Raw genomic sequence first — 13545 nt, 5'->3', positions numbered from 1 at the left:
TTTTAAAAAAATATTGTAGTTTTTACACTCGAATTGTTTGAATGTTAAATCAAAACTGATAACTTTTAGCTAAACTATTGGTGTATTTATACGATAATAATTGCTGGCTTAAAACTTATTAACACTATTTTAGTTCATGTTTAACCAAAAATTTAAAATATACTTCCTCAACTATGAAATTATATGTTACACCAAAAATATGAGTATGTTTGGTGACCTACGATAAGTTTTGTTTTTGATTCAATTGATACTCATATGTAGTACGTACATGAGAGCGGTACCTATAGGTAGATGCTCAATTTAGTTCAAAGGTGTCCCTTCTTGAACAGCCCTTAAGGATTCTGATGACCTGACTAAATAGATTAGGTTCAAATCTTGATCCTCATGATGGAAATAGGAGGTTAAAACCGTACATTTCTCACTATTATACGTTGATCTCCGATTGATTCCACGACATTATTCCTGGAACAGTAGAATGGATTGTACATCATCTAAGCTGAAGACTTGATTTTTTGGACTATATAGTTAGCGTTTTCATCAATAAGTAGGATAATACCTCACCGTACTTCTACAGATTTTGCGAAGATGTTGAGAATTCAAGGTCTCAGATTGAAATCGCTAACAAATAAGTTCCACGGCGAACTGTGCAATAATGTAGGACGTAGCCCCGTGCAGAATTAGAACTTTCTTCTAATTCCTCAAACTATAGTGAGGATTCTGATCATATTTTTTTCTTTCGGGATCTTATTCATTTTACTTTTTATTCTTATTCATTTTACTTGCAGGAACTAAGTAATCCCTTTGAGGCTGAGTCTAGTTCGATTTTTTTCTATTAAAAAAAAAACAAGTTAGAGTACTATATTCGGCTGAGCCGAATCTTAAATACCCTCCACCAGCTACTTTTATATTAATACTTTTCTAATTCATCAAATATTTGTAGAAATAAGTTTTCTCATGTCTTAAATATAAAAATCCCAAGATCTAAACAACTTAAATCTATTACAATTCCAAGATTTATTGAACATTACAAACGCCATTTTCTTTATATTTTTATAGGGCTTAGTAATATTTAGATTTTCAAAATACATATATATAATTTTGTTCTACACAAATTGATAATGCAACTAGTTAAATACGGTTAAAGCGCTTTTAGGGGAAGGACCTAGTATGGGAGATATGACCAAGTATAGACCGATCGTAAAAAATTCTTTAAGTAAAATTTCTGTACATAAAAGCTATATTTCAGTTAAATTTTGTATCTATATCGTAATTTAGTAATAAGTCATGTGTGTTTAAGTGATTTTCTGAAGGGAACCGATCGTGAAAAAATCTTGAAATAGAATTTTTGTATACAAAACTAATATTTGTGCCAAATTTTGTATCAATAGCTTTATTTGGTAATGAGTAATGTGCGTTTAAGAGATTTTTGTAAAAGGACCTTGTATGGAAGCTATGACCAATTATGTATATAAAGTTATGTGCGTTTAAGTGATTTTCGGGAGGGGACCTTGTATGGGAGCTATGACCAATTATGGACCGATAGGAAGAAATTTTCACAGTAATATTTCTATGCATATGGGCAATGCTCGTACCAAATTTTATATGGATATCTTAATTTAGTAATGAGTTATGCGCGTTTAAGTGATTTTCGGGAGGGGACCTTGTATGGGAGCTATGACCAATTATGGACCGATCGGAAAAAAAAACTTTCACAGTAATATTTCTATGCATATGGACAATGCTCGTACCAAATTTTATATGGATATCTTAATTTGGTAATGAGTTATGCGCGTTTAAATGATTTTCGGGAGGGGACCTTGTATGGGAGCTATGTCCAATTATGGACCGATGCAAAAAATTTTTTCTCTGTAAGAATTCTATTGACATAAGACTTTAATTCGCAAAATTTTGTGAAGATATCAACATTGTGGCAGAAGTTATTAACAAAAAACCCATTTTCCGGGAATATGTAGTTTTGTATGGGAGGTACATGAAATTTTGGACCGGTTATAGTAATTTTCAGCAGGGATCAAGATCTTGTGCAGAAACGAATGTATGGTGATTTCCATGGAATTATCTTGCATAGTTTTCGAGAAAATTACATCAGAGTGTGTAAAAAATGCTTATTTTTTTCCGAGGTTGTTTTAAATTTTGATTCATAACTTTTCCCGGTGTGAACCGATTTTGCCCATTTTCAATACCAAACAACTTAGGAAAATGAAGAACATTTTGGATGAATTTGGTTCAATTCTATTGCTTTGTTTTATCGTGAGCGTGTTTTACACAGACCGACAGACATAGCTAAATCGACTCAGAATTTGATAAGGACCCAGAATATATATACTTTGTTGGGTCTCAGATGAATATTTCTTGGAATGACAAAGTTATATATACCCTCTATCACCACTGATGGTGGTGGAGGGTATAAAAATAGAGTAAACTAATAGGTTATTTACTATAGTAGTGGTTTTATTTATATGTATTAATATCTGTTGGTGTTCAGGAAAGTGAGAGAAACTGCGCCATCTCTGTTGGCCTTGTGTCGTGAGACCTTTGATTAAAAAACGAGAAAAACATTTTAAAGTGTAAACGTTAAAAGGTATCAATTGAGGGAAATCCACAAATCGGTTCTTAATTAAGCCTCCGTATTTTTCTCTCATTACCCAAGATCGCTGAGGGTTGTTCAGTTACAACTCTCTAGTATCTTCAGCTTTTAGAGGCTTCAGGAACAGCCATTTCCAAGCAATTAAAATTGACAATCGGTCGATGTCGTTTGTCACTGGAAAAGCGTCGAATGTCTTTTCAGATGTGTTAGGGAACGAAATGCTACATCATATTCATCATTTTGATATAACCATTTTGATTAAATTATTTTTTATAATTTGAAAACTTAGACATTTTTTGGCTACGGCTTACCTAAACATGTGCCACCAGAAGATGACATACTTAAAACGGAACCATTCAAAGAAAACTGGACGCTTAATAATAAAAACAGCAAGTGAGAATACGCACCAGGGACTTCGCTTTGTCATTGAAAAGTATATTGTTGAGTAAGTACAAGTCATTACCAAGTTTTTGCTGGGTATGTACATATAACAAGGAGCACCGAGTATGTTTTTTATCCGATGTGTATATTGTAAAATCTTAATTTTTTTTAAATTTATATGGTTTTGACTATTTTCAATGTCGCTTTTATAAATAGTTGTGATGCATAGAATATAACAAAATAATTATCAAATAAATTTTTTTATATTATTGGTAATTAAACTACTTTAAAAATTTAATCGAATATTGTTATAAAGAAATCGAAAGATATTGATAATTTTACGTACGTAAAGTCTAATGAAAAAGTAAGATAAAATTCCATTCGTTAAAAAATAACAAAAAAGAATGAAAACAGTTGTTTCACTATTTTTCTATGAGTTTACATAAAACACCCATATCTTCTACACAAAATTTAATAGATCATATTACTTGTGTACTCGTATAAACTAGCTCTTAAAGCAAGCCCTTAAATATGTTGGGTATCACATATGACCCAAATGAACTGAAATTTATAACAAAAACAAGTAAGAGTGCTATATTCGGCTGTGCCGAATCTTATATACCCTTCACCATAGTGTATTTAAAAATAAATTTTCCCGACAATATCATTATTATAGCAATAGCAAAACATAATGAACAACAACAACGCTAAAAAATAAACACCCAAAAAACAAAATACACAAGGCAATAAAACCAACAGACATCCAAACGTACGAAACGAAATACAGAAAAAAACAAAATAAACAACGCAATGAAACCAACAGACATCCAAACCAGAGATACAAGCCGAGACGGCTCAAATCGGCGGCGGCTGACCGCCGGTAATATTTTGCAAGCCGCGCCGCCGCCTAATTCTTTCGGCTCAAAAGCTAAGCCGGCTTAAACGTAGCCGCTGATAAAGATTGGAATTGCACATGTATTTCAGAAAATAATTTCACCAATTCGAACGGAGTTGCCACCATTTTAAATTCTTATGTAAATTTGAAAGAGTTGCCACACAACGTTGTGCTAATATTAAAAAAGTGAAAACTACTATAATAATGTCCATTTTCTGCAGAAAAAACTTATATAGAGACAGGTTTCTATATAACAGACTATTATACAGAGATTTTTCAATATAATAAACGCGTATAAGGTCAATTTCTAAAGAAAAAGTTAAATTGAGCCGACAATTTAGCCGCCGCCGATATTTTCCATAATAAGCCGCCGCCGCCGACCTAAAATGGTTGCGCCGCCGATCATTTAGCATCGGCTTGTATCTCTGATCCAAACATACGAAATTCAATACACCATGAAAACAAAAACAATATACACAAGGCAATGAAACACACAGCCATCCAAACATACGAAACGAAATACTCAAAAAAAAAACAAAAACAAAATACAAAAGCAATGAATAAGCAGTGTTGTTGTTGGTTTTTTTTATGAAATTTTCAGAGGTTGTCTCGGATTTTTGCTTATATCTCCGTTGTTTATGAACGGATTTTGCTGATTTTAAATAGGAAACTACTTGAAAGCATGTCTGATAGAATTATTAAAGATTTGGATCCCGAAGATATCTGGGGTCTTCAGAAAACTGATTTCAACAGACAAACAGACGGACATGGCTTAATCGACTCCGCTATCTATAAGGATTCAGAATATATATACTTTATGGTGTCGGAAAATTATATTTTGGAAATTACAAACGGAATGACAAACTTATAATTACCCTTCTCACGAAGGTGAAGGGTATAATAATCCTTAAAATAAAATTTCATTAGGAAATTTCTTAAAATACATCCCATTTAGAAAATTTTCACATCGCTTTCCAAATTTATTATACTTAATTAAAATTTTGTTAAAACAATTTTTATTGTTAATCAATAATAACTGTTTAGTATTCACATTTAAAAAAAAGTTTGAAGGTCAATAATAAAAAAAAAAGTCATATGTTTTCGGCTTCAAATTATTTCGTGCGTAACGTATAATTTCACAGATGCAAGAGCATATTACTCCAGACGTAGAAACATGCAATTAAATACTAAGCAGGTACTGTTAATGAAAATTATTGAATTGTAATAATATCATTTAAATATTTTGACAATAGGATTTTAATTAAAATATGCATTTATATTTTTCATATAAATAGATGAAAATTTTTGGTAAAAAGTATCAGTTTTAAAACAACAATAAAACGGTTTCAACTTATTAAATTAGTATATACAACTTTAAAAACAAATTTAAAATGGCAAAACTTTATGTAACATTGGCAGTTTTCTGTATTTTTGGAGCTGTTTTAGTTAAAGGATTTGATAAGAAAGAAGCTATAGCCGGATTTATGGCTAAAATGGATGATTGCAAAGCTGAAGTTGGAGCCAAGGATGGTACGTATTTATATCTGCTATTATTTTTAAGAATTTTATATCAACTAAATTAATTTTCTATTTTCAGTTGATGTTGAAGAATTAGTGGGTAAAAAACCTGCCTCGACCATGGAAGGAAAATGTTTACGCTCATGTCTCATGAAGAAATATGAAGTGGTAAGTGATTGTTTTCCACAGACATTCTTTATTTTAATATTTTTCTCGCCTTTCAGATGGATAATAATGGTAAATTTGTTAAAGAAGTTGCTGTATCACATGCTGAAAAATATACAGATGGTGCCGAAGATAAAATGAAGATTGCTCAAGAAATAATTGATGCTTGCAGTGGCATTGATGTTCCTGCTGATCACTGTGAAGCTGCCGAAAAGTACGGAAAGTGCTTCAAAGATGAGTCTCTTGCCCATGGCCTTAAAGATAAATTAGATTTTTAAAAGTAAAAAAATAAATGATTTGAGATTTAAAATTGGATGACGTTTGTTAAAGGTTTAAAATGAGACTTACAATAACATATATGTATATTATTTTTGTTTAAAATAAATTTTATCATTTCGTTACTTAAAGCAATTAAAATAAGTTGTTTGATGACTCTCCCCCAGTACATTGCTTTAGAGATTTTAGATGGCAGACTAAAATGATTAGGTAATTTCTTTGTATTCTTGATTGGACTTATATTTAGAGAGATTATGTCCTAGATAATGTAAACTTAGATAAGAAGAATTATAATCTAATGTTCAGAAACTTGGTTTTCTAGACGTAGTTTCTTGGGTTTTCCAATCGGTGTTCCTGAAGGATGAATTAATTGAAATAACATCGCTCCCAAGATATTTGAATCTAATTTCGGCGAAAGCTACCAGTGACAGAACGTGTTTTAGCATTTTAGTGTCGTCTCTGCCTTTTGATTAGGTCATCCTATAGAATGATGGGACATAGAGAAGCGGTTAGAACAATATTTATGGATCCTCAATAGATACAGAATTTACTCCACCCTCGGCATTGCTTCCAACTCCTTTCACTTTAAAAGTGATATTATTATATTCTTATTAATATAATTACACAGGCCAACGAATTGAAGGTTTGTGAAAACTTTTGAAACCAATTCGACTGATTTTAATGTATTTTTAGTTTTTCTCTATCACCTACCATTTCTCTTAAAATGCCATCGAATATTTATATATTTTCATATATAACGGACATTATTTCATATATAACGGACATTATACATTATACCACAAGTAATACGATCTGTCAAAATATTGTGCAGAAGAGAACGGATGGGATAATCTAAACTAGGAAACTTTTGATTTTGCGTGATAGAGAAAGAGAAAGAAATATTCATCTCCTCTCGGTACGGAATTTATCGTACTCGGAAACTTGTTTTTTTTTTGTAGACCTGGTCCACATCGGAAACTTTTTCTTAATTCTCTTTTGAAGTTTCCTTAATGTCTACACCAAAGTATAACAAGTAGTCCGACTCTTTGACAGCAGTACCTAACTCTAAGCATGTGTCAGTGAAAAAGTACCTAACTCTAAATATGTGTTAGTAACAAAAATATATATGTATTGGTGCATTCTCAACACACAGAGTTTTATAAAAAGTTACAATTTTAAATTTGTTCGAATTTTCAATACCAAAAATTGAAACTCTGTTTGTAAATTAAAATTCAACAACAACAAAAATGAAATGTCAATAATTAGAAAAAAATATTTTTCTCTAGTTTAGGAAAATTAAACAAAATTTTGTGTGAAAAGTGAGATAAAGTTATTTTAAAACAAGTTAGAGTGCTTTATTCGGCTGAGCCGAATCTTAAATACCCTCCACCAGCTACTTTTATATTAATACTGTTTTAATTGATTAAATATTTGTAGAAATAAGTTTTCTCATGTCTTAAATAGAAAAACCTCAAGAGTTGGACAGCTTAAATCTGTTGCAATTACAAGATTTATTGAACATTACAAACGCCATTTTCTTTTATATTTTTATAGCGCCCTAAGATATGTTTTAGCGATATTTAATAATTTGCATGTATGTATTTACAAAAATACACAAAAATCAAAAGTTTCCCACAAAAAGTTTGCCTGAGACCTGGACTAGTATGGGAGATATGACCAATTATAGACCGACCAGAAAAAAATTTCACAGTAACATTTCTGTATATAAGAGCGATACGTGTACCAAATGTTATATGGATTTAGTAATGAGTAACATATCTGTATATAAGAGCAATACTTGTACGAAATTTTTTTTATGTAGCATAGGATATTCTTCAAGCCTATCCCTGAAAGCTCCTCCATACTAGCCAGAAAGGGAGCTCCAAAGTGATTCTCCCTACTCTCGGTAAACGTGGGGCAAAAGCAAAGAAGATGTGATATCGTTTCATCTTCTTCCTCATTATGACAACTTCTGCAGTAGTCATTATATCCAAGACCCAGTCTCCTGGCGTGAGTGCCAATGGCACAGTGTCCTGTGATTACTGATACAAGAGTCCGTATCTGCTCCCTTCGGAAGCTCATAAGTAGTCTTGATCTGCTGGCATCATATAGAGGCCAAATGGACCTCGAGACTTGACAGGTGGTTTCATTGAACCACCTGATTTGGGCTTTCCCATATAGTTCATTAAGAACAAGTGCCTTACAGTTTGTAAGGGAAATACCAGTAAAGGCGTCTATTTCCTCCTCAGCCATCATTGTACCTTTCCTGGCTAGTTCGTTAGCTATACAGTTACCCTGACATTTATCATGGCCAGGGACCCATATTAGCGTTATCCTAGAATTTCTCGCTATCTCATTTAGAGATACCCGGCATTCTCTGATTAACCTAGATGTCGTGAAGACGCCCGCTATATTCTTGATAGCAGCTTTACTGTCAGTATATATACATATATCCCCCGATATGTGATAATACCTTAGCCAATTCGCTGCTCTTTTAATAGCAGATATTTCTGCCTGAAGAACACTACAGTACAAGAAACACTCCATTTACTCAATAAGTTAAGAGCAGTTTCCATACAACGAGATATTGTATCGGGGAATTTACCCGATATCAACACTGCCACATCGTCGGCATAAGCGACAGTCGTAATTCTTCTGCTATCCATTTCAGACAGTAGAGTATTCATAGCCACGTTCCACAGTAAGGGAGACAAAACTCCCCCCTGAGGAGTGCCACGATTGGCAAGTCGCGAGACGCAGACTCCCCCCATTGTGGCACTAATGACCCTATTGCTCAATAGCTTCCCAATGAGCAACTGAGTCTGGGAGTCAACCCAGTCCTCCTAGCGCAGTTAGGATGGCACTGGGTTCAACATTATTAAAGGCACCTTCGATGTCAAGAAAGGCGACAAGAGAGTACTTCTTATACAGTAGCGAACGTTCAATATGTCCAACTAGTGAATGAAGAGCTGTTTCAACAGATTTACCTTTAGTGTATGCATGCTGTGATTTAGAGATTCGTTCCGGTGGGATGGTCATTCTCAAATGGACATCAATAACCCGTTCTAGGGTCTTGAGCACAAAGGACGCTAGACTAATTGATCTGAAGTCCTTAGGTTTGGTATGTGATGCTTTCCCTCCTTTGGGAATGAAAACAACGTTATACCTCATCCACGTACTAAGAATATACAGCGTTGTTAGACATGCCTTGTAAATTAAAAGCAGCCATGGTATCACAAGATCTTCATTTTTCTGAAGGTCTGCTGGAATAATACCGTCAGGACCCGGTGATTTATATGGATCAAAACTGTTAAGAGCCCAACAAATTCTCTCTCTATTGATGATAACAGAGCTGGGATTTGTCGTGTTGTGATCCAGGGTAGTCATTATTCCATTATCTTCGATGGGCTGACATCCCGGAAAGTGAGTATCCAACAGGACTTCAAGAGATTCCCTGCTAGACGTAGTTCAACTACCACAGGGTTTTTGAATGTAACTCGGTACAGCCTGTGTAGTTGACAGAATCTTACGAAGTCGATTGGTTTCAGAGGATCCTTCAACATTAGAGCAGAAGTCCCTCCATGCCTTCCTCTTCGCGTTCCTAATCATATTCTTAAAGTGGTTCACAGAGGACTTATAGGGAGACCAGTTATTTGATCTCTTGGCCTCATTGAACAGCTTACGACACTCTTTTCTAGCGCGCGCAATGTCGAGATTCCACCACGGAGGCTTTGATTTTCCTCTCTTGGCGGAAGGTTTACAGGCAATATTAGTAGCCGAGCGGAAAGCTTTTGTTAGTTCTGCAACGGCCGTACCAATATCCTCCGTACTCTCAATAGTAGGGGGAGACATAAGAGAAATGGAAAGCATACTATTTTGAACCTCACAATTCGTTTTCCTTCTGTTAAGAATACTAGTAGTATTCACTTTTATAGTACCAACTGTAAAATCAATATACCGATGGTCTGATAGAGAACAGTCATTAGAAACAGTCCAGTTTGTTATACACCTGCGATGCTCAGCACTCACAAGCGTTATATCTAGTACCTCTCTTCTGTTAGATACAATAAAGGTGGGTTCTGAACCCCTATTTACTACTTCTAAATTTCTCCTGAGAATGAAATTGAAAAGTTGCTCACCTCTAGTGTTGGTGTCACTACTACCCCAGATGTTGTGGTGCGAGTTGGCGTCAGCACATATGATAATGGGGATGTTGTGCTAATTCGCCTTATCTACCAAACTACGGACGCAATTATTGGGTGGGCTGTCTCCGTGGTCGTGGGCCATGTAGCTTGAAATAAGCCATGTCGTTACACCGTCATGCTCTAGTGCCACTGCAACAGTATCTTCATCACTAAAATCAGAGAGAATGAAGATATGCAAGGAGCTTTTAGCCAGTATACAGGATCGTACTTTACCTGAGTTCTTAACATATAAGAGTTTATAGCCCTTAAGGTGTAGTCCGCAAACCCGATCCTGATGGATCCATGGTTCTTGGACCATTACTAGCTTCTCCCCACTTTGTGCCACTCGGAGGAGCAGTGCAGCGGAAGCTGCTTTAGAGTGGTGAAGATTGATTTGAGTCAATCTCACCATCCTTTTCTACAACTGTGACGTTGACGACTTCCTGAGATAATTCCAGGGGTTCGTCATCGTCAACCACCTCATCCTTCTTTATCAGAAGGATCGGTGGCTTGGTTGCCTTCCGTGCCTTCTACCGACTGCACGGCATCTACATCCTCTGCTTCCACCTTCGGAGAGGGATCGCCTTTGGAGTCACTGCGTGGTATCTCCTCAGGAGTCACCACTTCAAGCTTCGATCCAGCCCATACCTCACCCAGCAATGCAACAGCAGACTTGAGCAGCAACGCTGAGCGTTCGTCTGCACAAGTCATGAGTTTCACGTGACCCTGGAACCATCCCGCATCATCGCATTGGGGAGGAGTGCCTGGGTTCTCTCTGAGAACTTTCCAGAACACTCCCATAAGTTTTTGCTTCACCATATCCCAATTAGATTGGGATATGGATCCGTCAACATCACTTCTGTCGATGACGGCCCGAACGAGGCTGTCTTTGGCAACCTCACTAAAAGAGCGCGTCATCGACTTCTGCGATTGTTTGGGACGTTTTGTCCCGGATTGCTGGCTTGTAGCCATGGCCTCCTCCTCTGAACGTTGCCGTTTAGGCGCCGCTTCAGCTTTCACTTCAGCGGGAGGAGGAGCGTTGCCCGTGCCAGCAATTTGGGCCTTGGCCCATTGGAGCGAATCATTCTGATCCTTGGTGAGCTCCTCAGATGTTTTAGATCCGAGTAGCTCGATAATTCTCAAGGCGGAACGCCTAGTAGTTGCAGCCCGCTTTGATGGTTTTTTGTGCCGAGTCGTTGTTGTTTGGTTGCCGGACTTGGCAGGGGGTGGTACGGACCCAGGACAGGAGAAATCCATCACTGAACCAGGGGGTACAGAAGGCACCTGGGAACCTGCAGGAAGGGACGACTTAGCCGACCCCTTTCCAACAGGACCCGAAACAGGGTTTTCAACCGGATTAACGGTTTGGGCTAAAGCAGCTTTGGAGGAGCCTGCAGAGAAATCCAGGGGAGCCTCGCCACTTAAAGAACAACTACTGATAGCTGTTTGTTTTTTACATTCCGCCAGCCTGGGTGTGCCAAACTGACTTTGGTACAAGCAATACTTGTACCAAATTTTATATGAATATCTTAACTTAGTAATGAGTTATTTGCGTTAAAGTGATTTTCGGGAGGGACCTTGTATGGGAGCTATGACCAATTATGGACCGATCGCAAAAAAATTTACAGTAATATTTCTGTGTATAAGAGCAATACTTGTACCAAATTTTATATGAATATCTTAATTTAGTAATGAGTTATTTGCGTTAAAGTGATTTTCGGGAGGGACCTTGTATGGGAGCTATGACCAATTATGGAACGATCGCAAAAAAAAATTACAGTAATATTTCTGAGTATAAGAGCAGTACTTGTACTAAAATTTATATGGGTATCTTCATTTACTAAAGAGTTATGTGGTTTAAGTGATTTTCGGGAAGGGACCTTGTATGGGAGCTATGACCAATTATGAACCGATCGGAAAAAAATGTCACAATACTTCTGTATATGCGAGCAATACTTGTACCAAATTTTATATGGATATCTTAATTTAGTAATGAGTTACGCGCGTTTAAGTGATTTTCGGGAGGGGACCTTGTATGGGAGCTATGATCAATTATGAACCGATTGGAAAAAAATCAAAAGTTTCCCTATGTGAACCCGCACTTATCAATTGGTGTAGAACAATATTATATATATTTTGAATTTCCTTAAATCTTTTACACACATGCATACATGCAAATTATTAAATATCGCTATCTTAGGGCGCTATAAAAATATAAAAGAAAATGGCGTTTGTAATGTTCAATAAATCTTGTAATTGCAACAGATTTAAGCTGTCTAACTCTTGAGGTTTTTCTATTTAAGAAATGAGAAAACTTATTTCTACAAATATTTCAGTCATTTTTTAACTACAAAAAATTGTCGTTAAATAGTAAAAATTCGTAAGTTAACAATAATTGTCGTTATTTGGTATTTGACATTCTAATATTTTTCCGATATTTGTTGTTAAAATATTCTAAGGTCGTTAAAAAGTTAGAGAATTGCAAATTCGTTAATGCAACCGATATTTGTCGTTACTTTACGATATCGGTAGTTAAAATTAGAAAAATACAGAATTGCGGTACAGATTTGAAATAAAATGAAACTTCAATTTGAAAAAATTCAAAGAAAAAACGTACATTTTCATTTTGTTTCTGTTTTTATTTGAAATTTGTTTCTGTTTTTATGTCGACTTTTTCATCAACTAGTTGATTCTTGGATTATTTTTAATGGAGCCAACTGACTATTTTAACATGGCGATGTCCTACGCAGTAGTCAATTGTCCGACTCTGCATGACTTTTCAACTAGCTTAAAGTTAGTTACTAAAAAATTAGCTTAAAGGTAGCTCTTTATTAACTAACTTAAAGTTAGTTGCAGAAAAGTCAAGTAATAGTGTCATTTGTATTCCCTACTGTTTTAATTAATTACATTAAATGTAATATATATTTAATTACATTAAATATACAGTGTCTCTCATAAGTATTCGAATTTAGGTAAACTATGAAAAGAAACCAAATTTAATAATATATTTTGTGTGGAAAATAAATAAATAAATTTGTTATATTGTCTAGATAGTCCTTAGTTTTGATATCACGCCCCTTAAAACTTGAAAACTTTACATTTACTTAAATTAGTTGTGCTTTTTTTAAAAAAAGTCCATGAAACTACTTCACAAAAGTATGCGAATTTTTCCTGTATTTCATATTTGATCATATTATACGATACACAAATTTTAGAATCGCATGGTTTTATGCTTAATATTGTTTTAAGGGGTTACTATCAACCGCATGGATATATTTTTGACCCATTTGGTCCACAATTTTGGGGGATTTGTACCCTCTTTTCATGTAATATCATTAAAATGGCGATTTTTGGCTATATTTGTAATGTTTTCACCCTTTTTCCAGAGATAAAACCAAAATTTAATGTTGGAATTTAATAGAACCCATAGGGTATCCAAAAATAATATTTTTTGTTATAAGGATCTGTACTTAAACGTTCCAAGATGTATTTTTGGTATCGTTTTTCAGTTTCTAATTGAA

The 13545-nt window shown here is 35.1% G+C and overlaps 1 protein-coding gene across 1 annotated transcript; it reads left to right on the top strand.

Annotated features, from left to right (window-relative positions):
- Positions 1-5215: 5215 nt before the first annotated feature.
- LOC119601743 (general odorant-binding protein 28a-like) lies at positions 5216-5891 on the top strand. The gene is made up of 3 exons (XM_037952883.1): positions 5216-5411; positions 5479-5567; positions 5624-5891. The coding sequence occupies exons 1-3, from the start codon at positions 5273-5275 to the stop codon at positions 5840-5842; spliced, it is 447 nt and encodes a 148-aa protein (XP_037808811.1). The 5' UTR covers positions 5216-5272; the 3' UTR covers positions 5843-5891.
- Positions 5892-13545: the final 7654 nt, after the last annotated feature.

Source organism: Lucilia sericata, unplaced genomic scaffold (genome assembly GCF_015586225.1).
Source record: "Lucilia sericata isolate MDLA Ls3-8-SP2 unplaced genomic scaffold, ASM1558622v1 Contig000187F_arrow, whole genome shotgun sequence".
Classification (NCBI taxonomy): domain Eukaryota; kingdom Metazoa; phylum Arthropoda; class Insecta; order Diptera; family Calliphoridae; genus Lucilia; species Lucilia sericata.
The sequence above is the reverse complement of the archived record's forward strand: the minus strand, read 5'-3'. Positions and strand labels throughout refer to the sequence as shown.